The sequence below is a fragment of the Lagenorhynchus albirostris genome, chromosome 13, assembly GCF_949774975.1.
Source record: "Lagenorhynchus albirostris chromosome 13, mLagAlb1.1, whole genome shotgun sequence".
In the NCBI taxonomy this organism is placed as follows: Eukaryota; Metazoa; Chordata; class Mammalia; order Artiodactyla; family Delphinidae; genus Lagenorhynchus; species Lagenorhynchus albirostris.
In genome coordinates, this window is record NC_083107.1 from 30557868 (window position 1) to 30585744 (window position 27877).

The 27877-nt window shown below is 36.7% G+C and overlaps 1 protein-coding gene and 1 non-coding gene across 7 annotated transcripts; one reads left to right on the forward strand and one right to left on the reverse strand.

Annotated features, from left to right (window-relative positions):
- On the forward strand, nucleotides 1-27877 carry NFU1 (NFU1 iron-sulfur cluster scaffold). 6 transcript variants are annotated; one of them, XM_060168596.1, is made up of 9 exons: nucleotides 111-126; nucleotides 2341-2441; nucleotides 4151-4334; nucleotides 5873-6008; nucleotides 12177-12243; nucleotides 15863-15977; nucleotides 20361-20421; nucleotides 25193-25367; nucleotides 27715-27877. In XM_060168596.1, the coding sequence occupies exons 3-9, from the start codon at nucleotides 4280-4282 to the stop codon at nucleotides 27757-27759; spliced, it is 654 nt and encodes a 217-aa protein (XP_060024579.1). In that variant the 5' UTR covers nucleotides 111-126; nucleotides 2341-2441; nucleotides 4151-4279; the 3' UTR covers nucleotides 27760-27877. The 6 variants fall into 6 exon arrangements, with proteins under 6 accessions (XP_060024577.1, XP_060024578.1, XP_060024582.1 ...); XM_060168597.1 differs by having other exon boundaries at nucleotides 112-126; nucleotides 4151-4287; XM_060168594.1 differs by lacking the exon at nucleotides 4151-4334 and having other exon boundaries at nucleotides 1-126.
- On the reverse strand, nucleotides 17912-18018 carry LOC132532026 (U6 spliceosomal RNA). Its single transcript, XR_009544287.1, has one exon. It is a non-coding gene; the product is annotated as a U6 spliceosomal RNA (small nuclear RNA).

Sequence of the window (27877 nt, forward strand, 5' to 3'; positions counted from 1 at the left end):
GCGCCGCTGCGAAGGCTGTGGGGGAGTGGAGCGGCCTATCCCACACCTGCGCACTCGGACCAAGATGGCGGCGGCGGCCCTCCTGGGCTGGGGAGCTGCGGCGGCTGCCGCTGGGCTGCGGAGGCGGTAAGTGGTGAGCCCGGGGCTGCGTATAGCGGTACCGCTGGGCTTAGCCAGCAGAGCGGTCGCCTCCGCGCCCGCCCTCTCTTACACCAGGTGGGGAGAAGTGCCCCTGACCTTGCCTTTGGGTCCACCCCCATCGCCGAAGTTGGGGGTTTAAACCCTGCGGTGGGCAGCTCTCGGTGAGGCAGCTCTGCGACCCGGTTCTGGCGGGCCCTGCCGGCCTTGTCCCAGGCTCCGAGACCCGGTGCCTGAGTCCCTGTGGTGGGGAGACTCTCAGAGACCGGCTGTAGGGACCCCACAGAGGAGCTGTTTTTAAATCGGGGCCCCTCCAGCCGCTCCACCCCGTGCATTCGCTCTGCCTTTTAAACACAAAATCAGAACGTCAGAATGTCACTCATTTTCTTAGTGAGGCCTACCTAGAAGGGGAACGTGACCTTTCTGAAGTCACACAGCATCTAAGTGCTGGAACTCCAGATTTCCGCGCCCCACCCACCAAACCCACTCCGTTCCCTTGTCTTTCCTCTTTCCATTTGCCCTGTCTTTGCGTTTGGCTTCCCAGGGACATCTGTTAACACTGGTTAGGTGAAAGGCACTGAGGACGTTCAGTAGGTTGTTGTACCCTGGTTTCTCTTATGGAACAAAAGGAGAAGAGGGCCTAACAAGGGTTGACCTCCTGAGTGTTTGTCAGGGGTTTTAGTGCTAATGATGCTCTTGAAGTTGAAATGCGTTTCCTAAAATAATTAGGTTTGCAGAAGGATTTTTTGTTAGTCACCTCCTGTCTCCCTCTCTTATTTTTGAGTAGGTGTCTTCCTGGAATAATGTAACTCACCTTTACTATTTTATTACTGTAAACCCACCTCCGTCAGAATATACAAAAACCCATCTCCATTCTGCCTTTTCCGTGGGCTGAAAGGAAATTTCCGTATTCCAGGTGTAGTTCCGTCCTCGGTGTACTTCCATATTGCAAGGTATCCAAGATTTAGGCAGTGTGCTATAGATAAAAATGCTTTCACCCCAAACCTGAATTCCATTTAATGAATCATTGTTGGGCACCTATCGCATACTAATAATAGCGGTAGCTAACATTTATTGAACACATGGTACATGGCCTAGCACTGTTGTAAGCACTTTACAAGGACTATCTGGATCCGTGTTTGCCCCAGTCTTTATGAGTTAGCGGTGAATATTAACTTCATTTTAGAAATGAGGAGCTGAGGTAGGTCATCATGCTAGTGGCTAGGGACAGCAATGAAGACAGTCCCTCCTCTTTATGAGTTTGCAGGTTGAAAATAATCAGAGAAACGTAAAAAACAAAAAGTGATCATAAATATGCTTAAAATTCCTCAGTGACTCCTGTGAAATGAAAATTGGAATGCATGGCAATAGTATTTTAAAGTAAACTGCGTTTTCATGTAACTTGCGTCAGATTTCTAAAATTTTTCACTAGTAACATCTCCTTTTGTTTACTTTTCTAGTAGTATTTGGTTTTCCCTTCTCCCTTTGTTTTTAATTAGTCAAATCCATGAAAAAAAAAAAAAAGCTAGTCAACACTTCGGAAGTTTTGTAACTTTGGTTATTTCATTCTGATTATATTCAGAGTAAAATAACCAAAGTTACAAAGCAGCATCAATATGTTTCCAGTCAGAAAGCACGTATAGACTGTTGACTTCTTTAGCAGTTTGGTGGAGAATAGTATATTTTCAATTAGACTTTTGGAGGTATTGAAATGCCTTTCAAAACAAATAGCATAGGTTGTGTCTTTCCATGGAAACATGGTGGTAGAGACAGAAAAGGAGGAAGACTTTTCACTGTATTTTTCTTCCCTTTGAATTTTGAACCATGTGACTCTATCACTTAGTTGTTTTTAAATCTAAAATGGGAAAAACAGTTGTAGCTCTTTGCCTCCTTCATGCATACCTAAGAGTCTGGAACTCCAGGTTATAAATCACTAATGTAGATGCATTTCTGTTTCTTTACACCAGGTATTGTATATTCTATATACACTCAGTTATAAAGGCTGTAAATCTCCCCTTGAGCTCTTGTTTTTAAATTGTTTGTAGATATTGCTTGTGTGAGGGAGTGGAAATAATGTGGATGGAAAATGAAAATTCATCTTTGTTATTATTTTCATTATGGTTGTTTTATATATGAGAAGTAGAAACTTGAGCTTAAGAGATTATCTCTTAAAATGTCATTTTTATTTGTTTTTAAATGTAGATTCTGTCATATGATGAATCCATATACCATTAAGAAACAGCCTCTGCATCAGTTTGTCTGGAGACCACTTTTCCCACTCCCTGCAACCTCATGTAACACAGGTAAAATTTCATCTCTTTTAGAGCAAACTGCCTGAATGAAATTTTGTGGGTCATGAACAATGAGAATTTGTAAATTTTCTATTCAGATGCCTATAAAAAGAATATAACATTTTTTTCTGCCATAAATTACACTTTGCTATAATTATTTGCTTACACATATCATTTGACCTTAAATTTCAAGAATCCTGAATACAGTGTCCAGTACTTCTATGAAATCTCAGTTTCTTGTGTAACACATCTTCTGGAACATAAGAGTTGCTCAATAAATGATTTCTGAAACAAAAATATAGAAAGAAGTTACAAATGGGTTTGTGTTTCAAAGAATCATATGTATTTTAAGCTATTGCCCTCTTTATTTTGATAAGAATACCTCTAAAATCAGTAAGTTTCTAGCTTTCACCCAGGCCTTAGGACATAGTACTTTGAATGTAGTTTTTCTTTTTTTGTCAACATTAATCACTATGGTTTTGTTGACAGTCTTGTTGATGTTACATGCTTTTATTTTCTTTAATATTGGAAATAAGTATGAAGATAGGATTTGAAAATTTTTGCAATATGACCACTGTCACGTGGTTAGGGAACCTTGTCGGGGGAGGGTGCGTGTATGTGTGTCTGTCTGTCTGTGAATGCCTACCTATATGTGCTTATGGAGCTGTAAGAATTGGGATTCAGCTCTTGGCCCATCTCCATTTCCATCACTACCTTGAACTCCTCCTTGTGGCCATGCTACTCTGGAAGGTGGCTAACTCTGGCTAATGCCATGAGTTGGATCAGGGTAGAGACCTTACCTCTTCTGTATCCTGGGGCAAGAACAGGAGTGCCAGTTCCTGTCTCCTTGAGTCACAGAAGAATTTAGGCATAAATATTGAGCAACTCAGCATCTTAAGCTACTTTAATTAGACTTTTAAATTTTGTAGAACTGAATTATGTGGTCATCTAGGCTTTTCAAATTGGAAACCTGCTGATTTTAGTCTTTGATATTGACTTCAAGCACCATTAATTTATATTTGAGGGGGAGCTTATGCCTACCTTTTTATCTGTTACCTATTATACCAAGCATAATAGGAAAGATTATTTTACAAGAGTCTTTCTCTCCTGTTGTAACCATTATGACACTTTCAGAGGATCTTTCTGGATGATGGATCTGAGAGTCATTTTTGAAATACCTAATTTAACCCAGTTTAGGCTATGACTGGAATGATTTTGTTAATACCTAGTCAAATTACTTTTTTTGAAGTACCTTTGTTCATTGTTAAAATTTATGTAGTGATATCATATATTATCGTATTTTCTATTTCAGACATATGTAGATTATACTCGCTTAAATAATTTTTTACATTTATAGTTCTTCAAGTGATTCTAAAAATTTTTCTTTCTGCACGTATAGTTTTATACAAATGGACTGAGTAGAATAAAGCCAGATTTAATTCTTCAAATATTGGTGGAGTGTCTAATATGTACAGAGATTTTGGTTACCAATAAATTATTAAGAAAGGCCACAGAGATGATTGGTCAGAGCCAGGGTTAAAAGAACCTTGTTTTCTGTATATTTACAGAAAGTGGCGGCAGCACTTTATATAATGTTCCATCTGAAAAATTGTTCCCTTGTAGTGCAGATTGTCAGAGGAATTTATTGGTTGGAAGTATAAATATTTTAAATCAAGTACTTCAACACTGAGGTTATCATTTTTCATTTTTTTCTTTTTTAGGATTTGCCTGGTCACCAAGTCACCAACTAATATCTTTACAGGACAGTGACTTAAGCAAAACGTATGGGAGTTTAGTTTCAATTTCTACTTTACCAAGGAAATGACTCAATATCAGTTAGCTGGAACTGCATGGCGAGGTGCAAAAACAATCTCAGCTGTCAAATTAGAATCTTCTCTTTTAACAGTTAAGAAAAGCATTTTTATACCAACCATATGTTTTGCCAAATTTAATCTCTTTCTAATTTAAAATAAAACTGTTGTTTTTTGATATTTTACTCTTTCTTAAGATATGTGATATGAGGATTATGATAGGATAGAAAGACTGATCTTAAGTATATTTTTCTTTTATGCTTGGCACTAATACTTACGGAGTGGTAGTATGCACAGTGGTTAAACAAGTCAGTGCTGGAAAATTGGCCAGGCTTGAATCCTGACTCTGTCACTTAACTAGCCGAGTGACTTTGAGCTTTAGTTTCCTCATTTATAAATTAGGATAAAAACAGTGCCTCCTTGGCAGGATGTAAAGATTAAATGATATAATTCACATAAAGTGCTTAGCACCATGCCCAGCACATGATAATTACTCAATAAATTAACTTATTTCCATATACTGCTCTAAGAAGAGAATTGGGTGGTGCTATTTGTTTGTTTTTTTTAAGTCAGAAGGTTTATTTTCATAATAAGTAACCAGAGCCTGTTTAATAGTTTTAAACTGTTAAAACCTCAGTATTATCTTTTTGTCCTATGAGCTGTTATCATAATAGCAAGGTAGGAAATTAAAGATTCTTTTATTCTCAATCTGATCATGGCCCTAGAAGGAACAGAGAAGAAAAGAATCTCTAAAGATAATTTTCTTTTAAAATTTTATTTATTTATTTTTTTGCGGTACGCGGGCCTCTCACTGTTGTGGCCTCTCCCGTTGCGGAGCACAGGCTCCGGATGCGCAGGCTTAGCGGCCATGGCTCACGGGCCCAGCTGCTCCGGGGCACAAACCCGTGTCCCCTGCGTCGGCAGGCGGACTCTCAACCACTGCGCCACCAGGGAAGCCCTCTAATGATAGTTTTAAAATATTCTAGAAAGTAATTCACATAGATTCCTACCTACATGATAATTTATAATGTCACTAATTCTATACCTTTGGACAAGTTACTTAACTCTTAGTGACTTAACAAGTTACTTATCTCTAAGCCTCAGTTTCTTCGTTTGTAAAATGGGAACAATAATACATTCTTCATAGGATTGTTAAAGGCTTAAATATATATAAAGCACTCAGCCCTGTCTCTGTAATAAGTAAGCATAAAATAAATATCATTTGTTGTTATTATAAATATATTTATTTTAAAAAATGTTAGCACTTTGGAAAGTGATGATGATTTATTATTATAGCTAATTTGGTATTGAGTTACCAAATAGAATCCATCTAAGACTCCTGAATTATGATATGCCTTCCTACTTACGTGTAGGATATTGCTAGAATCTGTTGAGTAACAAAACTATCTAAATAATCAGTATTAATATAAAATTCAGTGAAGTTATCCTAAATATTTTGATAAATTTGTTGCTTAACAATTCTTATTCTGTAAGCTTGGGCAATAAAGCTTTATATTCTTTTTTTCTAATTTTCTGTATTTCTTTTGGTTCTCTGAAAATGAGCACTTCATAGTCCATAAACTTGTTAACATTTTTTTTCTAGAATAACATTCTTTCTTTTTTCTCTTTTAGTGAGATACATGTTTATTCAAACACAAGATACCCCAAATCCCAACAGTTTAAAGTTTATTCCAGGAAAACCAGTTCTTGAGACAAGGACCATGGATTTTCCTACATCAGCTACAGCATTTCGCTCCCCTCTGGCTAGGTATAGTACTATTTTTAATTTGCTTTTACCAAGAAACATAAATAACTGACTTCGGGGGTTAAGGTAGCCTTTTTTAGCTATTTTACTTTTATGTGCATTGCATCTTTTCAGTATAGAGATTATTTTCTTTTCAGGTGAGAGAGAAAGAAAAATAAGAGTTGATATTAGGAAACCCTTCTCCTGAAAAGGGATGTACTTAAGAGATCTGCAGCATGACTAAATAAGAATTTATATTTTTCCTTTTAAAAAATCTATCAAAATGATAATATGGCAGGACTTAACTGGTGGTCCCGTGGTTAAAACACCACGCTTCCAATGCAGGAGGTGTGGGTTCGAGCCCTGGTTGGGGAACTAAGATCCCACGTGCCATGTGGCAAAAAAAAAAAATGAGGCAGATATCCATTCTAAATCTTTAAAACCCTGTTTTTAGAAAACAATAATAACATGATCATTTTATTCTCAAGGATAGCTGGATTTCTAGATGTTTCAAAATGGAATAGTTTCTAAAATATTCCTCTCAGAACTATAAATGATAATAGTTATAGATGTGGCATGATTTTTTAATAAACTAGTGAGTGGTGACAGTTTTTATTTTTATTTATTTTTTATTGAAGTATAGTTGATTTGCAGTATTGTGTTAGCTTGAGGTGGATGGCAAAGTGATTCAGTTATTTTTCTTTCCAGATTATATTCTATTATAGTTATTAAAAGATACGGAATATAATTCCCTGTGCTATGTAGTAGATCCTTGTTGCTTATCTATTTTAGGTAGTCCTTATCTGTTAATCCCATACTCCTAATTTGTCCCTCCCTCTCTTTCCCCTTTGGTAACCGTAAGTTTGTTTTCTGTGTCTTTGAGTCTGCTTCTGTTTTGTATATAGATTTATTTGCATTATTTTTTAGTTTCCACATATAAGTGATATCATACAGTATTTGTCTTTCTCTGTTTGACTTACTTCATTAAGTATAATATTCTCTAGGTCCATCCGTGTTGCTGTAAATGTCATTATTTCATTCTTTTTAATGACTAAGTAGTATTCCATTGTACATGTTACCACATCTTCTTAAGTCAGTTGTCTGTTGATGGGCACTTGGGTTATTTCCATTACTTGGCTATTGTAAATAGTGCTGCTGTGAATACTGGGGTGTGTGTATCTTTTGGAATTAGAGTTTTCATTTTTTCTGGATATATACCCAGGAGTGGGATTGTTGGATCATATGATAGCTCTATTTTTAGTTTTTTAAGGAACCTCCATACCGTTTTCCACAGTGGCTGCACCAATTTACATTCAGTGGTGACAGCTTTTAAATTCACTAAAGACATATTAAATGTATGTCTAATGATAAAGCACAAACAATAAAATTATAAAACCCCTTTTTAACTGATAGCTAGAGAAGTTATTTATAATAAGAAATGTTAGGTCAATCACATCAACTGAAATTTTTGGTAACCTAAGACTGATACTGATTGCCAAGGATATTGGGAAAATAAAACTTAGATAACTATTTCTGTATACATACAGCCATTTAATGTGTCTCATTTAGGGGAACCAGGAATATGCTTATCTCAGGAATCGTTTTTAAAGTTTCTAATTAATAAATATGCACATTTCCTTCGACCTAAACATACCACTTCTTGGAATATATCTTAGAGCATTTGTTTTTTATACTTTTTAATACAAGCCACAGTAATAAACTTTTTTTTAACATCTCTATTGGAGTATAATTGCTTTACAATGGTGTGTTAGTTTCTGCTTTATAACAAAGTGAATCAGCTATTAAACATCTTATATTATGACTCGCTATATACATACACACATATACATACACAGATATACCTAAATATGTACATATACGTATGTATATATAGCTATGAAACAAGTGTTTGATGGGGCAATTTTCGCCTTTATAAGGTATAAAACATTCTTTTTTTAATAAATTTATTTATTTATTTATTATATATCTTTTTTTGCGATACATGGGCCTCTCACTGTTGTGGCCTCTCCTGTTGCGGAGCACAGGCTCCGGACACGCAGGCTCAGCGACCATGGCTCACGGGCCCAGCCGCTCCGGGGCACGAACCCGTGTCCCCTGCATCGGCAGGCGGACTCTCAACCACTGTGCCACCAGGGAAGCCCTATAAATTTATTTTTTATTTATTTGTTTTTGTCTGCATTGGGTCTTCGTTGCTGCACGCGGGCTTTCGCTAGTTACGGCGAGTGGGGCTACTCTTTTTTGCGGTGCACAGGCTTCTTATTGTGGTGGCTTCTCTTATTGCAGAGCACAGGCTCTAGGCGCGCAGGCTTCAGTAGTTGTGGCACGCGGACTCAGTAGTTGTGGCTTGCAGACTCTAGAACGCAGGCTCAGTAGTTGTAGCACACTGGCTTAGTTGCTCCACAGCATGTGGGATCTTCCCGGACCAGGGATCAAACCTGTGTTCCTGCATTGGCAGGCGGATTCTTAACCACTGCGCCACCAGGGAAGTCCCTAAAGCAGTCTTACATTTCCTTTCTTGTGCTTTTTATATTATTCTGTTCTGTTCTGTTTTATTTTATTAGATAAAATCGTGGTCACTATATAATTGATTTTACGACTCACTGGTGGTTCTGAAAAACACTACCTTAGAGAACAGCCACATATATACATAAGGAGTGTGCAAATATGTTCATTGTAGCCTTGTTGGTAATGGTAATAAGTTAGAAAACAACCTAAATATTCATCGGTAGGAAGAGTTAGATAAACTTTGTTCGTCCATAGTCTGCATGGACAAACAATAAAACAATAAAAAGGATGAGGCGGACTCATATTTACTGAATGACCTCTAAGACATACTTGTTATTGAAGAAAGCAAGTTGCAGAACAATGAATACATTATGATTATTATGTGTATGAAAACAAAAAACACAAAACAACAAAAATGCACTGATAAAGAGGTCTGGAAGAATGTACACAAAACTGATAACAGTGGATTTGGGGAGGGTGGTCAAGAGGCATTTTCACTCTCTATGTATAGTTTGAAATGTTTACATCACGTACAAACTCACATATTTTGTATTTTAAAAAATGTAAAAATAAAAAAGCCCAAACTGATTCAGTTACAGATTAGTTGGAGATTATTTCTGTCACATGTTCAGCTGGCAAAAATCCCCATTTCTCCGGTTTACAGAATTTATTATCTTCAGTCAGCCTTGTTTTTGTTGTTTAGCAGAGAATGTTTTTACTGTAAGGTAGAACGTAAGCTTCATGAGGATGGAAACCAGTCTGTTCTGCTTGTTGTTGTATCCGTAGTGCTTAGTACAGTGTCTGCTACTCAGCAAGTATTCAAATACTAGTTGAATGAATGAATAAAGAGTAATGTATCTTACTTCAGGGAGGCATTTGACATGTTTCTTCCTGTCCTTGTAGACAAGACAAAGAAATGTAAGCAGAGGGTAAACCTGTCTTCGGGGACATGTAAAAGGGCTCTGAATCCCTGTAGTTGGCATGTTTATTCAGGACTTTTTTAAAATCAGCAACATTAATAAAGATATAATTATCAGTTTTTCAGATGAGAGGATTTGCTTATCTGTTGGATAGCAAAATTCAGAGACATTTTTGAAAGTTTTATTAGGCTTAAAGCAAATAAGATAAAAGTCCAACAGAAATAAATATTAAGCCGTGTGTTTAAATTTTTTAAATGAATAGCACAATTATGGGATAGAAGAACCTGACCTTTCAGTTAGTCATGTTGGATATGATGCAATGCTTAAAAAAGTCAGTCGAACTTTAACAGAGTCCTAGTGTCCAGCCTAAGAGAGGTAATAGTCTTTGTACTCTGAACAAAGTTAGACTACATTTGGGATAGTGTTTTCATATTTTATTTTGGACATTGACAAGTTGAAATTGTCCCAAGGAGAGTAACCTAAATAACAAAGCATGTCTACTAATGTTTGAAACTCCTGTTTCCGCTTTTTCTTTCTTTTAGGGACAGAACCTGTGAACTCTTTCCTAAAGCAGTCTCCATGATATGGACCATAGATCAGGTGTATTCCTTTGCACAGTCCTTTCATTTGGGAAAAAAAAAAAGCTTTGCTGATAGTGCTAATCAAGGGTCCTACTTAAAGGTCTGTGCTTTGGTTTATGGATCATAAGCTGCAGCCAAAAATCTTGTGGCCACTTGCAAATTCAACACGAAGTGGTTGTGTAAAGACTTAGATGACGTAGTTTCAGACAAATTCCTAAATAATTTCAAAGCCGTAATTTTGATAGCATTCTTGGCACTGGTAGACAAAGAAAAGGAAACTGTAACCTTCTTTGGAGTATGTCAGCTTTTGTTGCTAAGGTTGGGAAAAAAGAAACTGCTTTAGAGAGTCTGCTAGGTGTGGTACATATGTCAGTGACTGGGGAAGGAAGCTGTAATTCAAAATTCCTTGAAGGACTTTTTCAAATTATAATCTGCCCCTCATTCTCTCATAGGATTCTAAAAAATTAGCTTTACTGAAGTATAATTTACGTGCAATAAAATTCACCAATTCTAAGTGAGTTTTGATAAGTATATATAATTGTGTAACCACCAAGAAAATAAAAATATAAAGCATTTTTATCACTGTAAAAGATCCCTCATTTCCCTTTGCTTTCAGTCTCTTCTTGCTTCACCTCCACACCCTGCTAACTTTTTTTATGGCAATGACTTTTAATTTTTAAATTTTTATTAAAAAACGTTTTTTCCAGCTTCTGTGAGATGTAATTGACATAAAGTATTGTTTAAGTTTAAGGTATACAACATGATGATTTGATATACATATACATTGTGAAATGATTACACAGAAAGGTTAGTTAACACATCTGTCACTCTGGCAGCTATTGATATTCTTTACACCACTACAGTTTTGCCTTTTCTAGAGTTTCATATGAATGGAACCAGATAGTCTTTTGTGTTTGGCTTCTTTCATTTAGTATAATGATTTTGAGAGTCATTCTTGTCCTTGTGTGGATCTATAGTTCATTTCTCTTTATTGCCAAGTAATACTACATTGTATGGGTATTCCCAGTTTGTTCAGTCATTCCTCAGTAGATGGACATTTCCAGATTTTTTTGGTTTTGGTATTGTAAATAAAGCTGCTGTAAAGATTCATGTGCAGGGCTTCCCTCGTGGTGCAGTGGTCAGGAATCCGCCTGCCAGTGCAGGAGGCACGGGTTCGGGTCTGGGAAGATCCCACATGCCGCGCTGCAACTAAGCTGTGTGCCACAACTACTGAGCCTGCGCTCTAGCGCTTGTGAGCCACAACTACTGAGCCCGCATGCCACAAGTGCTGAAACCCGCGTGCCTAGAGCCCGTGCTCCGTGGCAGGAGAGGCCACTGCAATGAGAAACCTGAGCTCCGTGGTAAAGAGTGGCCCCCGCTCACTGCAACTCTAGAGGACCTGCGTGCAGCACCGAAGACCCGAAGCGGCAAAAGTAAATAAATAAATTTAAAAAAAGAGATTCAGGGCTTCCCTGGTGGTGCAGTGGTTGAGAGTCCGCCTGCCGATGCAGGGGACACGGGTTCATGCCCCGGCCCGGGAAGATCCCACATGCCGCGGAGCGGCTGGGCCCGTGAGCCATGGCCGCTGAGCCTGCGCATCCGGAGCCTGTGCTCCGCAACGGGAGAGGCCACAACAGTGAGAGGCCCGCGTACCGCAAAAAAGAAGTGATTCACGTGCAAGTCTTTATGGAGCATCCATTTTCATTTCTCTTGGGTAAATAACTAGGAGTGGGATCGCTGGATTGTAGGGTAAGAGGATGAAACAAGATTGGCCATGATATGCTAATTGTTAAAACTGGTGATGACTGTGTGGAAGTTCTTTTACATTTCTCTCTACTTTTATGTATATTGTAGACCAGGGGTTCCCAACCCCGGGTCCGCAGCCTGTTAGGAACCAGGCCGCACAGCAGGAGGTGAGCTGTGGGCAACCGAGGGAAGCTTCACTTGCCGTTCCCCATCGCTCCCCATCACTCACATTACCACCTGAACCTTCCCCACCATCACTCGCATTACTGCTGGAACCATCTCCCACCCCCTTCCCCCCGTCTGTGGAAAAATTGACTTCCACGAAACTGGTCCCTGGTGCCAAAAAGGTTGGGGACTTCTGTTGTAGACTTTTCCATAATAAAACATTTTATTATCTCTTTTTTAAAATTTTTTCACAGGCAGTTATTTAGGATTGAAGGAGTAAAAAGTGTCTTCTTTGGACCCGATTTCATCACTGTCACAAAGGTAAGCATAGGATTATGTAAAATAAGATGTGACATACTTTTAGTTTTTTCTGAGTCCAGTGCCCCTCTCCAGAATATCCATTCTTGATGTGTTCTACACATACGGTTAGTAAAAATCTCCAATTAATTTTACTTCTCACATTTCTCAAGTTAATTATTTAATAGAATTTTCAAGTTGAAATTAACTGTAGTCCAGATCCCTCATTTTTCAAAAGAGAAAAACTTGAGCTTCAGAGAGTTAAATGCAGTGTCCAAGACTGTATAGGTGGCCTCCAGCAGGACCAAGACTCAACCTTGGCAGGACTAAAATTTAGGCTTCCAAGTATAATTTTTACTAATTCTTAATTTACATTGATAGAGTAAAAAGAGAAGCAAATAAATGATCAAATATATATATATATTTGGCCTACAGAATGATTACGTCTCCTTCCAAAGTGAGCGTTTATAAAATGGCATCTGGCATATTCTGCCAGCCTACCATCCTGCAGTAACACTTCAGAGCTTCACAGACAAGAGCAGTGGATTGTGTACTCCTGCAACACTTGGATAACCTCCTGATGTCAAAAAATCGAGCTCAATATGCTACCCATCCAACATCTAAGGTCATATTTGCTAGAAAAGACTGTTTCATTTTTAAGTCTACTAGATTAATGAGAAATGAACCATATAAATTTGAACTATACTTATTCTTTTACATTTGTAATTGATATGTATGCACTGAACTTAATCACTTGCCCAATTTTGCATCAAAATCAAAAGTATTCAGTTAGCTCCTCTTAAGCAGTTTGAAAGGATTACTCTTGAGTTCTTGCTGCACCACGAAAGGGGACATACTGAGTTATCAACATGTTACATCTAGTCTAGTACTCTCTTGCAGCTGTTTATATGAGGAGGAGAATTAGGATTTTCTTCCATGCTGGCAATCCCAGTGGCTATGGTTGTTCACACAAATATCCGGATTATAAAATGTTCTTCCTGGTTGTTTAACGTGTTATTTTTTCTAAATTCTCAGAAAACCCTTTCTTGACCATATAACTGAAAGTGGGAACTCCCCCCAGGCACTTATTACCTTATTTTCTTCATTACACTTATCTCTTAATGATATTGTTTATTTTTATTACCTCTCTTTCCGGCACTAGAATGTAAACTCCATGAAGATAAAGATAGTCCATCTTGTTAAGCTCACCTACAACAATGCTTAGCACATAGTATGCATTCAAAGAAATTTTTGTAGAAGGAAACAATGATGTAAAATTTCCTAAATTGAATTTTCAGGTTTCAAGTGGTTTCCCCCAAATGTAGGATTGTGGTGAGCAAATGTGTGCTCACCAATCTCTAGTTTTTACTTGTTTATAGACATTTGACCTATCTTTGTTATTCTTCAATTTTTCTTCTTTTTTTATTTTATTTTATTTTTATTTTTGGCTGTGTTGGGTCTTCGTTTCTGTGCGAGGGCTTTCTCTAGTTGCGGCGAGCGGGGGCTACTCTTCATCGCGGTGTGCGGGCCTCTCACTGTCGCGGCCTCTCTTGTTGCAGAGCACGGGCTCCAGACGCGCAGGCTCAGTAGCTGTGGCTCACGGGCCTAGTTGCTCCACGGCATGTGGGACCTTCCCAGACCAGGGCTCGAACCCGTGTCTCCTGCATTGGCAGGCAGATTCTCAACCACTGCGCCACCAGGGAAGCCCCCCCAATTTTCTTTCTTTGATGTTTTTTGAAGGAGAAAAAAGGACTAGCATTGCCAACATGTTTGATGTGGCACTAGTGCTTTACATACATTATCTAATTTAATTCTTCTTTTTAAACCATTTTTAAATTGAAGTATAGTTAATTTACCGTGGTTTTTATTTTTACTTTTTTTTTTTTTTTGCTGTACGCGGGCCTCTCACTGTTGTGGCCTCTCCCCTTGCGGAGCACAGGCTCCGGACGCGCAGGCTCAGCGGCCATGGCTCACGGGCCCAGCCGCTCCGCGGCATGTGGGATCTTCCCAGACTGGGACACGAACCCGTGTCCCCTGCATCGGCAGGCAGACTGTCAACCACTGCGCCACCAGGGAAGCCCTTTATTTTTACTTTTTAAAAATTTAATTCTTATAACTAGTTTTTCTTGTCTTCATTTTACAAATAGGAAATTATGTATTTTAAGAAGTTTTTATTTCTTTTACATATAGCCTATGTTATATAAATTTTTGGGGGGGGATGAAAACGTGATTATAGCTTACAAAGGGTTTTTTTTTCTTGATTTAATTTTGGTAAATCATCTTTTATTTCCCTTTCCCTTTGTAATTTAGTTACCCTTTTTGAAATTTCTCCAGCTCCATTATTTTTTCTTAATGAAATGATATAACCAATAAATAATATTCCAAGTTAGGGCACACATTGATATTTAATAGATAGACTGGTAGATTGATGTGCTTTCTTCCAATTACCTTCCTCATCATGGACTATCCCATTTACCTGATAGCTTCAGTGATTGCCTGTTTCCCTTTCTAACTTGTAATTGATAATTCACAGGCTTCTTTATGCATCGGTTTTTTTTTTTCCTAAATGTATATTTGCAGCTTATATGCTGCCTTTTTCTCATTCAGATAACTTCATAATATTTATTTTCTTTTAATACCAATATTTCCCTATTCAGTAGAGCCCACTACTTACTGAAGCTCTAAGGTAGCCTTCTGATCCATCTTCCAAATAATTTATTAAAATGTTACCTAGAAATAGTACTCGTTACCAATCACTAAGACGTCTCACTAATTTTGTTTTTGTATTCGTAGTAGTGCCTGTTTTACCTTCTGTGTACTGTCTCTAAATTGGTTCTTAATCCGTGACAAAAATAGACCCGTTTGTATACGAAGACGTACTTTTTAGTAGTATTTAAGCATAGACCCTAGCTAACAGCCTCCTGAGAATCTAGACTGCCTCTAATAGTTTTTCGCCTAAAGAGCTCTCCTTTAAAAAATTAAAACATTCTGCCTTTCTCATTTTAGATGTTAGTACTATTTGGGTACTATCTGTCTCTTTTTTTTTAATGGAATCAACTAGTTGGCCAGAATTAGAAGTGAAATAGTTATGGATTCTTTCTTACGGATACCAGTCTAGTTGACAGTCCACAAGTCCTCTAGTACAATAGCCGTAGATAAGACACGTTATACTTATGGTTCAACAGTTATGTCATTGGGTTTCTTCAATACTATTAAGTAATATACGTAAGTTGAATTTTTTTGAATAGTCGTGAAATATCCTGTATAGTTCATCAAGCAGTTATATCCTATTTTATTAAAAGAATGGGAAGTCTCTTTATTACCCTCTTTAAACACAGAATCCATTCAGTATTTTAACTCTCTTCACCTCATGAAAAAATATCTTTTAGTCATTTTGGTATCCCCTCTATAGGGCATGTACATACAGCACACTTATTTGATGAATGAATGAATTGGGGGACGTTCTAAGATTGTATCTTCTGAAAGTCATTATAAGCCAGCTCCTTTAGGAACAGTAACTGACATATATTTTCCAGAAATGAGTGCTATAGAATATATATAGGGAAAGATTCTTAAAGGTATTGTTTTGTATTTGTCTTTGCCCTTGGTTGAGAATGTAACGTTTTCCTTCAAATATTTACAGGAAAATGAAGAGTTAGACTGGAATTTACTGAAACCAGATATCTATGCTACAATTATGGATTTCTTTGCATCTGGCTTACCTTTAGTTACTGAGGAAACACCTTCAGGAGAAGCAGGTAATGTGTTGGGTAATTAGTATTTATCTTTTTTTTTTAAACTGTTCTATTTTCTTCACATTTGTCTTGATTTCAGAAGTCATGGGACTACAGATTTTTATCATTATACTATATTTAGCTCTGGAACCAATCTCAGAGGGGACAAAATTTCATGTGTAGTTGTTTCATCCATCATTTTATAAAACTTGTGTATAAATTGAATATATTATACAAAACTAAAATTTTCAATTATAAAAATTTTCAAGCATATAGAAAATAGTATTATAATGCTCACCAATTTGCCCTCTTCTCAGATTTAACAAAGGTTAACTCTCTACCTTAATTGCTTTAGACTCATTTCTAAATAAAATATTAAAGACATAGCCAAAGACCCAGAACTCCCATCCCTTTTCCCTTTCTATTACAGAAATGTATGTAAATTTAGTTTGTTTTTAAACTTTTACTACACATGTAAGTCTCTGCAGGGAATTTATAGTATTGGTTTTTGTTCTTAAACTTTAAATAACTTGTGTTATATGCAACTTTCCTTTTTTCACATATTTTGAAATACACCCATTTATTTATTTTAAGTGCTGCATAGTATTCCATTATATGACTAAATTACAGTTAATTAATTTTTTCCTTTACTTATATCCAAGTAAATTGTATGTGCTAATTTCTGTTACAAACATTGCTGCATTGGGTGTTCTTGTACAAGTCTCTTTGTGCATTTGTGGAAACCTGCTTTAGGGTACTTTTAGAGTATATTCCTAAAAGCAGAATTGCTGTATCGTAAATTGTTCTAATTTACATGCAAATTAGCAGTGTATAAGAATTTCAACTTTCTTATATCTTCATCATCACTTTGTGTTTACTTTTTTTTTTTAACCAATATGTTAGGGGTAAAATGGTGTCTTGTTTTAATTGCATTTCCTTGATTAATATTGAGCCTGAAGGTTTTCATATATACAAACATATGGCCAATATTCATATGACTGGCCAATATTTTCCTTTTCAGTAAATTTCCTGTTCATCAACTTTGCTGATTTTTTAAAAAATTGAATTATGTGTCTTTTTTGTATTGGCTTTAGCAAGTTGTTTTTTTTAATAAATTTATTTATTTATTTGTTTATATTTGGCCGCGTTGGGTCTTCGTTGCTGTGCGCGGGCTTTCTCTAGTTGCGGTGCGCAGGAGCCACTCTTTGTTGCGGTGCGCGGGCTTCTCACTGCGGTGGCTTCTCGTTACAGAGCATGGGCTCTAGGGGCGTGGCCTTCAGAAGCTGTGGCACGGGGGCTCAGTAGTTGTGTCTCACGGGCTCTAGAGCACAGGCTCAGTAGTTGTGGCGCACGGGCTTAGCTGCTCCGCGGCATGTGGGATCTTCCCGGACCAGGGCTTGAACCCTCATTGGCAGGCGGATTCTTAACCACTGCGCCACCAGGGAAGCCCTAGCAAGTTTTTAAAAAATATTCTGAGTATAAATCCTGAATATACTATATATAAATTAAGCATATTCATAGCAAATAACTTCTCCCTAACTATGCCTTATATTTTCACTATATTTAAGTTGTCTTTTGTCATTGAGAAATTTTTTCTTGGGCTTACCTGGTGACGCAGTGGTTAAGAATCCGCCTGCCAAGGCAGGGGACATGGGTTTGATCCCTGGCCTGGGAAGATCCCACATGCCATGGAGCAACTAAGCCTGTACGCCACAAGTACTGAGCCTCCACTCTAGAGCCCGCGTGCAACAGCTACTGAAGCCCATGTGCCTAGAGCCTGTGCTCCACAGCAAGAGAAGCCACAACAATGAGAAGCCTGCGCACTGCAACGAAGAGTAGCCCCCCGCTCACCGCAACTAGAGAAAGCCTGCGCACAGCAACGAAGACCCAACACAGCCAAAACTAAAAACAAACAAAAGTCCCATGTAAGAAAACAAGAAAGAAATTTTTTCTTATTTTAAAATATGGAACGTTTCACAAATTTGTGTATCATCTTTGCGAAGGGACCATGCTAATCTTCTCTGTATCATTTCAGTTTTAGTATTTGTGCTGCTGAAGCAAGCACAGAAGTTTTTCTTTTTAATGGAGTCGCATATTTTCATCTTATCCTTTGTGGTTTCTGTTTTGTGTACATTGTTTTAATAAGTTATTGTATGTAAAGCACTTGGAAGAGTAACGTCACGTGGATCTCAAATGCTAGCTGTGATTATTATATTTGTTGTTGATGAAATTTTTCCTTTCTCCAATATCGTACAGATACTGTTTTCTGTGTGTGTGTGTGTGTGTGTGTGTGTGTGTGTGTGTATGTATACGTATATCTACACACACACAAACATTTGTATAATCACCTTTAAATGAATCAGTTTCACTTCTAGATAATATATATTCTAAATGAGTGATAAATGTACACAAGGCACCATGTGGAAACATGTTCATTGAAATATTTTTAAAATACGTTAGCAGTTAAAAGGAGTGAACTTGATTAGGAGATATCAATGTGGAAAGATATAAAAAATATTAAGTGACAAAGGAAAACTGAAGAGTTTATTTATATGTTCTTACATATATACCATTTATGCAAATTTTAAATAATAATACAAATTTTAAATTATATGTGTTCTTGATGGACATGTATGTAAAATTGATATAACGTTTTGAGAGCCATTTGACATCTACCAAAACTTAAAAATACACAAGCCTATTGACCCAGCACTAGGAATTTTTTTTTATATAAAGAGTACTTTCTTTTTTTTTATATAAATTTATTTATTTATTTACATTTTATTTTTGGCTGCGTTAGGTCTTTGTTGTGGTGAGCGGGGGCTACTCTTCCTTGTGGTGTGTGGGCTTCTCACTGCGGTGGCTTCTCTTGTTGTGGGGCATGGGCTCTAGGTGTGCGGGCTTCAGTAGTTGTGGCACGCAGGCTTAGTAGTTGTGGCTTGCAGGCTGTAGAGCACAGGCTCAGTAGTTGTGGCCCACGGGCTTAGTTGCTCCAAGGCATGTGGGATCTTACCAGACCAGCGCTCGAACCCATGTCCCCTGCATCGACAGGCAGATTCTTTGTGCCACTAAGGAAGTCCAGCAGAACTAGGAATTTATCTCTTAGATATATATGCAAAAATACACCGATATATACTTTACGTAAGCATGTATACTGCAGGATTGTTAGAAATAGCAAACTAGAAACAACTGAAATAATATAAAAACTAGCCAAATGAAGACAAAGCCATACAAAAATTACTATGCACCTATTTTTTTTTTTTTTTTTTTTTTTTTTTTTGCGGTACGCGGGCCTCTCACTGTTGTGGCCTCTCCCGTTGTGGAGCACAGGCTCCAGACGCGCAGGCTCAGCGGCCATGGCTCACGGGCCTAGTCGCTCCGCGGCATGTGGGATCTTCCCGGACTGGGGCGTGAACCCGTGTCCCCTGCATGGGCAGGCGAACTCTCAACCACTGCGCCACCAGGAAAGCCCTATGCACCTAATTTTTAAATTGAGGCATATCTTTATATGCTGATACGGAAAAACCTTTTAGTTATATTAAATAGAAATAAAACAAGGTATAGAACAGTGTGTATAGTGTGTATAAATATAGACTTGTAAATGTTAACATGTACTCGAAGGATAGACACTAAAGTCATGATAGTGGTTGCCTGTGGAAGTGATGGTGTGGAATGGAATGTAGGTTTGCTGATGTAAGAGAATTTTAACTTTATTATATTTTATTTCTTTTATTAAAAAATTCAAAGTTGATATAATTTAATATTAATATGTTGATACTTATATTGTTGCCAGAACTCTAGTGTTTGTCACAGTGTAATTTGAATTAGCTGCATTTTAATTTTCCCAATGGTAAAGAAATTTTTCAAAAAAATAAAAAACCCATAAAAATAGGCATACGTGAAGATCGGTATACGACCTTACAAAGTAAAAGAAAAACAAAAATGAAACAAAATGAAAAAACCAAGTTTTTGCTCAGATTTGTAAAACATTTTAGAGTTTCCATAAGGCTTACATCTGTATTTAGTATGATTGTCATTTTGAAAACCACTAAATTGAGAAATTGAAAGTATAACTTAACTTACAAAGCAGGTGTGCTGTTTTGTCTCAAAGTTTTCATCAAAATTCAGACAATATCTTTTCTCTGCTACTTTTCAATTCTTGAGAAGGATGAAAGTTTACAAATATATTGGCCAAAAAATTCAAATCCTAACATAATTAGTAGATCAGATTATTCAGTATTCACATTTATCACCAAATGTTGATCATTGCTCCTTAATTTTTCTTCAGATAATCAAATGAATGACCTTTACATTTCCCCTAAGTTAAAATCACTCTGTTTTAATGTTTGTACTTGCATGGATATAAAATTTCTACTGTTGATATGTTTTATTCGTAATTGTTTCTAGGATCTGAAGATGATGATGAAGTTGTGGCAATGATTAAGGAATTGTTAGATACTAGAATACGGTATGTGCTCATCTTTCTACCTGAGATCAGATATATCAATACTACAGAGCCAATTTTCATTGTAGCAGTATACTTTTGGTTTGTCTCTGAGGTTGTAGTAGAGTTAACAAAATAAGTATGAGTTAATGTAAACCAAAATTAGGTAACCATGACAATTGAATTTAAAGCCTGTACATTCTCTATATTCACTCACAATTTATAACACTCTGTCTAGACATAATAATTTATCTTTCATGGTCACCATTTGGGTTTGATATTGTTATAATACCAAATTTCTTAGTAAGAAAAAAATGGCTTAACAGTGTTTGGGAGAATTGTGAGGAGAGGAGCACCTCTTTTCAGGCTGCTACCCCAAAAGAATAAATTTAAATGAGTAGAGAACCATAGGGTTCCACTTTTGCTTGTAGCAGACCAATGGTCCTGCTGACAATTCCCAAAAAAGCTAGATAAAATACACAAAAAAATTTTTTTGTTGTTGGACAGTATTAGATAGCTGCCAAAGCAAATAACGTCCTGTAGAGAAGGGAAGCACATTGAAACTTCCCTCGGGGCATTCGCTGATTCTTGATGTGAGGTTAGAATATGAGGAGCTGGGCAAAGGGCAGTCGCTAAGAATCAGAGAAACTATGTTGCTTTCAGCCAATTTGTAGAGATGGGAAGACAAAAACTAAAATTCTGGGTTTCCAATGAAGCTTTGACTTTAAAGGGCAAGATCCCAGAGAAAAGAAAAAAATAAGCCTTAATACTCAGAAGTTCTCCCCACATGGCACTTACTTGTTCTTAGCTATGGAGGGGAAGAGACTAAGAAGTCAAACAAAAAGCAGTTGAAAAGCTGAGCAGAGTTTTGGCAGTTTTATGGTGCTGGGGGTGGTGACAAAAATTGGAGTTTAGGATCTGTCAAGGAGTGTGGGGCCTCAAGGAACACCCAGGCTTTTAGTCGGACTCTCGAGAGGACTATCCCCTTGAAAGTGGACAAACCAGAGGTAGACCAAGCCTTACAAAACTGTAGTCCAGTATTGAGTGAACCTAATTCCACAGCAGGTTGAGCTACTGCCAAAAGATAGGGTGAATCCTTTCTGATGTAATGTAATCCTGAGTCACTTCAGTTTTTCATGTACATTGTTCATCATTCATTGTCCAAAAATTACTAGGCATGGAATTTGGAAACTGGACCAAGAGAAAATAAAACAAATCCATAGATAACCTAGATGTGAGAGTTATCAGACATGATCTTTAAAATAACTGAATAAAATGATTGAGAAAATAGAAAGTGAGATGAAGAATTTCATCAGAAAACTGGAATCTATAAAAAAAGAAAAAGTAATTCTGGAACTAAAATATATAATAGCTAAACTTAAGAACTCATTAGGTTAGTTGAACATCACATTGGATACTGTTGGAGAGAAGATTAGTGTACTGGAATATAAGTCAATAGAAAATATCCAGCTGAAGCACAGAAAAGAGAATGGAAAATACAGCAAAAAAGTATGAGAGACGTAGAATATATGGCAAAAAGGGTCTCACAATGTCCTATAGGGTTTTTAATATATCTGGAATTAAAATGCATGACAAAGGGGACTTCCCTGGTGGTCCAGTGGGTAGGACTCCAAGCTCCCAATGCAGGGGGCCTGAGGTTCGATCCCTGGTCAGGGAACTAGATCCCACATGCATGCTGCAACTAAGGAGTCCGCATGCCACAACGAAGATCCTGTGTGCCACAACTAAGACCTGGCGCAGCCGAAACAAATTTTTTAAAAGAAGGGTTAACCTACTAAAAACAAAAATACATGACAAAGATATAAAAGGTGGTGATAAGTATAAGAGTAAGTGTTCTTTGGGACTTCCCTGGCAGTCCAGTGGTTAAGACTTCGCCTTCCAATTCAGGGGGTGTGGGTTCGATCCCTGATCAGTAAGCTAAGATCCCACATGCCTCAGGGCCAAAAAAACCAAAACATAAAACAGAAGCAATAATGTAACAAATACAATAAAGACTTTAAAAATGGTCTACATCAAAAAATCTTTTAAAAAAATAATAAAAAAAAGAGTAAGTATTCTTCATTCTTGGCATTATCTGGGAATTGATAAAAGTACTAATTTATATTAGAGTTTAAGAAATCAAATGGGCATCTTGTGTAATAAACACTAAATCAACAGTAAAAGACTGTGTATAACCAAGCCAATAGAGGGGGAAAATGGAATAATAAAAAACAATACGGGGACTTCCCTGGTGGCACAGTGGTTAAGACTCCACACTTCCAAATCAGGAGGCCTGGGTTTGATCCCCGGTCAGGGAACTAGATCCCACATGCGTGCCGCAACTAAGAGTTCTCATGCCACAACTAAAAGTTCACGTGCCACAACTAAGGAGCCAGCAAGCTGCAAACAAGGAGCTGGTGAGCCACATCTAAGGAGCCCGCCTGCCACAACTAAGGAGCCTGCGAGCTGCAACTAAGGAGCCTACCTGCCACAACTAAGACCCAGCGCAACCAAATAAGTAAATAAATATAAAAAACAATACTTGTTTAATCCAAAGTAATGCAAAATGATAAATAATAAGATGGTACTATAAACCCAAACATATTAGTAGTTATATTTTAATGTACGTGGGTTGATTAACAAAATAAGATTGTCAGATCGGCTATTAAAAAAAAACCTACATGCTGCTTGTAAGAGGTATACACCTTAAATATAAGGACACAGAAAGGTTGAAAGTAAAAAGATAGAGAAATATATAGCATGCAAAAAATGAATAAGAGAAAGCTGATGTAGTTATACAGATATCAGACAAAATATACTTTATAGCTAAAGACATTACTAGCAATAAAGAGAAATCTTTCATAATAATAAAAGGGTAATTTCTATGAGGAATATATACCAATTTTAAACTTGTATGCATCTAATAACAGTTTCAAAATAAATGAAGACTATTTGAGAGAACTAAAAGGAGAATTAGATAATCCACAATTATAATGGGAGACCAACACATCTCTCTCAATAACAAATAGAGCAAACATATAAAATGACTCTCATAACATATGAGTTATACACATGATTAACAAAGTTGACTAAATTGACACACATAGGACATTGCACCCAACAAGAACAAAATATTTATTTTCTTCAAGTGTACATGGAAGATTTACTAAAAGAAGCTGTATTCTGAGTCTTAACGCTGAACATATTTTAAGGATTGAAATCATTGAGAATATTGTTTTCTACAGTGAGATTAAGCTAGATGTCAATTTCCAAAAAGGTATATACAGAATCTCTATGTATTTGAAAACTAAACAATGGTCTTCAAAAAGACCCATGGTCAACAAAGAAATCACAAAGGAAATTCAAAATAGAATATCTGCATGACCTTTGGGTAGGCAAATTTTATTTGACAAGACAAGACAAACTAAGGGAAAGACATAAATTGGACTATAATAAAATTGTGACTTCTTCATCAAAAGGCATCATTTACAGTGAAGAAGCAAAGCACAGATTAGAAGATATTTATATATATATGGCAGAATATATTTAAAATCTCTTACAAGTTGTTAAGAAAAAGACAAACAAATAGAGACTGGAGCAGTCGCTTCACAAAAACACTGGAGTAATAATTCACAACAGACAATAACCAAATGACCACTAAACATGAAAAAGTGCTCATCCGCATTAGTCATTATGAATATTCAAATTAAAACTACAATGAAATACCACTGCAGATCCACTGGAATGGTTAAAATTATTAAGATTGACAGCACCAATTGGTGGTAAGGATGTGTGGAGCAACAGAAATTCTCATGTACTGCTGGTGGGAATATAAGTTTATATAACTTTGGGAAACTATTTGGCAGTATCTGCTAAATCTGGACATATGCGTATTCTTGATGAGCAGTTCTACTCTCAGGTACATTCCCAGCTGTAATATATATGTATACCAAAGGACATTTGCAAGAATCTCCACAGCTGCACGATTTGTAAAAGCAAAAAACTGCTGTTAACCCAAATGTCCATCAGCAATAGAATGGATAAATTCTGGCGTATTCACTTAATGGAATACTGTGCAGCAGTGAGATTGAATGAACTATTACTATATGCCACAATGTGGATGAATCTCACAAAGAGCAAAAGAAGCCAGATTAAAAAAGAGTTAATACTTCGTGTTTTCTAAACGGAATTTATAGTTATAAATTATAAAGTTAAAAAATAGGCAGAATTAATCAGGGGTGATAGCAGGGAGGATAATGGTTACCATTGGTTGGGAGGAGTGATTAGAAGGAAGAACAGGGTGACTTTTGGGGTTGTAGTGTCTGTTTCTTGGTCTAGAACAAATGTATGTTCACTTTGTGAAAATTCACTGAACTGATCATACATGATTTATGCATTTTACTGTATTTATATTTCAATGAAAAGTTTAACTAGAAAAAAAAAAGCCAGCACATGTCAGTCTCACTCTGTTCACTTAAAAGAAGTGAATGAGTATATCTTAGGTAATCAGTATAATTTTTAGGAAATTTGAAATCTTAAATGCTTAAGAAAGATTATTAATAAGCAAGATTAAAATGTAATAAGCAGATAAAGTATTTGTATGAATGAATTTTGGCATTTTATCTGAAAGTTAAAAAAATTACAAATGAGACTAGCTACAGTTACTGTTCTTGATTATAAAAGTAGCTCTAACTGTGCATTTATTAATAGAAAATCTAAGCTCTAAGTTTTATTAAATTTTTTTGACAAAAACTTCTATTATTTTAAATATATCACAAATATTCTATGGCTGCAGGCCAACTGTGCAGGAAGATGGAGGAGATGTAATCTATAAAGGCTTTGAAGATGGCATTGTGCAGCTGAAACTCCAAGGTTCTTGTACCAGCTGCCCCAGTTCAATCATTACTCTGAAAAATGGAATTCAGAACATGCTGCAGTTTTATATTCCAGAAGTAGAAGGTGTAGAACAGGTATGCCAATATTGTATGACAGTTTAGATTTAATATTAAAATGAATTTTTTAAAAAGAAAAGAAATTCATGACCTGACATTTTCTTCCAGGGTTATATCGTTGTGTTACCATTTTATCAGACTTGCAGGCTCCTTATTTAAGAATTAAGTTTAGTATTATGAATTACCTACTATGTGCCCAGCGTTTTTACAAGTATTACCTCATTTATCTTCTAATGACACAGTGTATTAATACTAAGTAACTCATTTCCATTTTGTACATGGGAAACTGAGACTCAGAGGGCATACTGCTGCTCTAGAAAAGTTATGAAAAGGGGATTCAAAACATGATGAAATTTTATAGATGAGGTTTAGAAGTCTTTAGTGGAAGAGCTCCACTACTTCGTATTTAAACACTTCTTGTTCTTAAATGTGCAGGCAGGAAGCTCATCAAGAAATCATACTTTGTTGTACAGTAAACAGACTACTGAGTAGAGTAATAGAGCTTTATCTATAGCCTGATGTCAACATTTTTTGCGCCCCAAGGTATCTAAGGAATATAGTACAGTACTTTCTCAGCAGTGATAGTGACGTTCACTGCAGTAATTCTCAAACAAGAGGCATGGCCTTATGGAGAGAGATTATCAAGTAAGGAAAGAGCGTGTGGAAATTAGAAATTTGAAAAAACTCTTCAGGTAATTCTGTGCCTTTAAGGAGAGGGCATCATCTCCTCTCAGCTCCTGTGAGACTCACTCATCTCTGGGTAGTATTTAGACCTGTCCTTTTGGTACAATACATGCCGTCTCCTCTCTGAAATTCTTATCAGTCTTTCACTTGGAATTAAGCTGTACTTCTGTGCAAAGCTTCTGTGTTTCTGTTTCAGTTTTCTGTTCACGGTTAATCTCCTTGAGAGGTTTGTAATCGTATCTAGGTCTTTGTGTTCTTCAACACTTAGCCTTGTGTATTGTAAATGTTGTTTACATAGTTTGTATTAAATATTTAGAAACATTCCAAATAATATTTTTTCCTAAAATAGAAGTTGATTGACAAAATTTTTTGGATTGGGTGCTGCTGAGATTAGATATAAAAATATCAGTTCCTTGGAAGTAAATATCCATTTTTTACTGAACCCAGAAGAAACTATGAGGGAATTGTTTTTCCATTGATTGTTTCAGATCAGAGCCAGATTCATCTGGATTTTTTAAAATTAATTTTTGTTCCATTATCCTCTATATGCCTTTTTTAAAATAAATTTATTTATTTTTGGGTGCATTGGGTCTTCTTCGCTGTGCACAGGCTTTCTCTAGTTGCGGTGAGCGGGGCTTCTCTTCGTTGTGGTGTGTGGGCTTCTCATTGCGGTGGCTTCTCTTGCTGCAGAGCATGGGCTCTGGAGTGCAGGCTCAATAGTTGTGGCGCACGGGCTTAGTTGCTCCACGGCATGTGGGATCTTCCCGGACCAGGGCTCGAACCCATGTCCCCTGCATTGGCAGGCGGATTTTTAACCACTGCATCACCAGGGAAGCCTCTCTACATGCCTTTTTTTTAAATTACAGTAGTTAACACTTTGGTCGATTGACAAAGGAAGGTTTTTATTCACTTGTCCAGGGTGGGTGATGAATTGGCAGTTGGATTATAAACCTGAATTGGCATATAATTATAGTAGATATGGTGAGGAGAAAAAATAGTCTTAGGTTTATATAACTCTTTTCCTTTCCAAAGGAGTTGGTTTTTAGTATCTGAGTAATATATTAACTCATGAAAAGATACTAATCTGTTCTTTTTTTTCTTCAAGTATTCATTAGTATCTTTCTTAACTTACTTGAAATGAAAATCTTCACATACTTCTAAGGTTTAAAATGAACGTTTATGTCAGTAAGACCAAAATAATTAGTTGCTAGTATGATATTTTGTTTCTTTACCTCTTTTAGTGATTCGTTTTTCTAATATATATTTTTACAGTAACAATTTGGTATAGCTCCCTAGAATATATTTAAGGAAATAAGGTGCTTTTGGAAAAAAAAGCAGGAATGTCAGTTATATATATTAGTCATACAGCTAGGAAATACCAGTTATCATTATAGTCTTCTCTGTCCAGCTGAGACTCTGCTATTGGAAGCCTCCTTTGGGACAAGGAAAAGACACCAGTGTTTTAATTAATTTGCTAATATTCAATTTGCTTTTATGTTTTTAGAATATCAGGTTATGATGCAAACCTTGTGCTTTGGGGGCTGTTGGTAGATTTATTCTTATTGGATTGACACGCATTGTTATAGATTAGAGTATTTCAGGTAAGCAAGTAATATTAAAATCAGGAAAATAGCAATTTCTAATCCTTAATTCTTAAATTCTCTTTGTTCTTTTGTTTTAGGTTATGGATGATGAATCAGATGAAAAAGAAGCAAACTCACCTTAAATTAATTTGAGTTTTCTTTGGGCCCAGCAGTTGGACTTGTTGATATATATACTAAGCTTTTATTATTAATCTGCTTAGGAACTTGAGGATTAATAAAATATACCCTTTCTTCAGAGAA

Bases quoted from the DNA above. Each gene is read 5' to 3' on its own strand.
- NFU1 (XM_060168594.1), top strand. From the start codon at position 65: ATGGCGGCGGCGGCCCTCCTGGGCTGGGGAGCTGCGGCGGCTGCCGCT. The intron at 2,442-5,872 runs GTAAAATTTCAT...TTTCTCTTTTAG, and splicing joins TGCAACCTCATGTAACACAG to TGAGATACATGTTTATTCAA. The intron at 12,244-15,862 runs GTAAGCATAGGA...AAATATTTACAG, and splicing joins ATTTCATCACTGTCACAAAG to GAAAATGAAGAGTTAGACTG.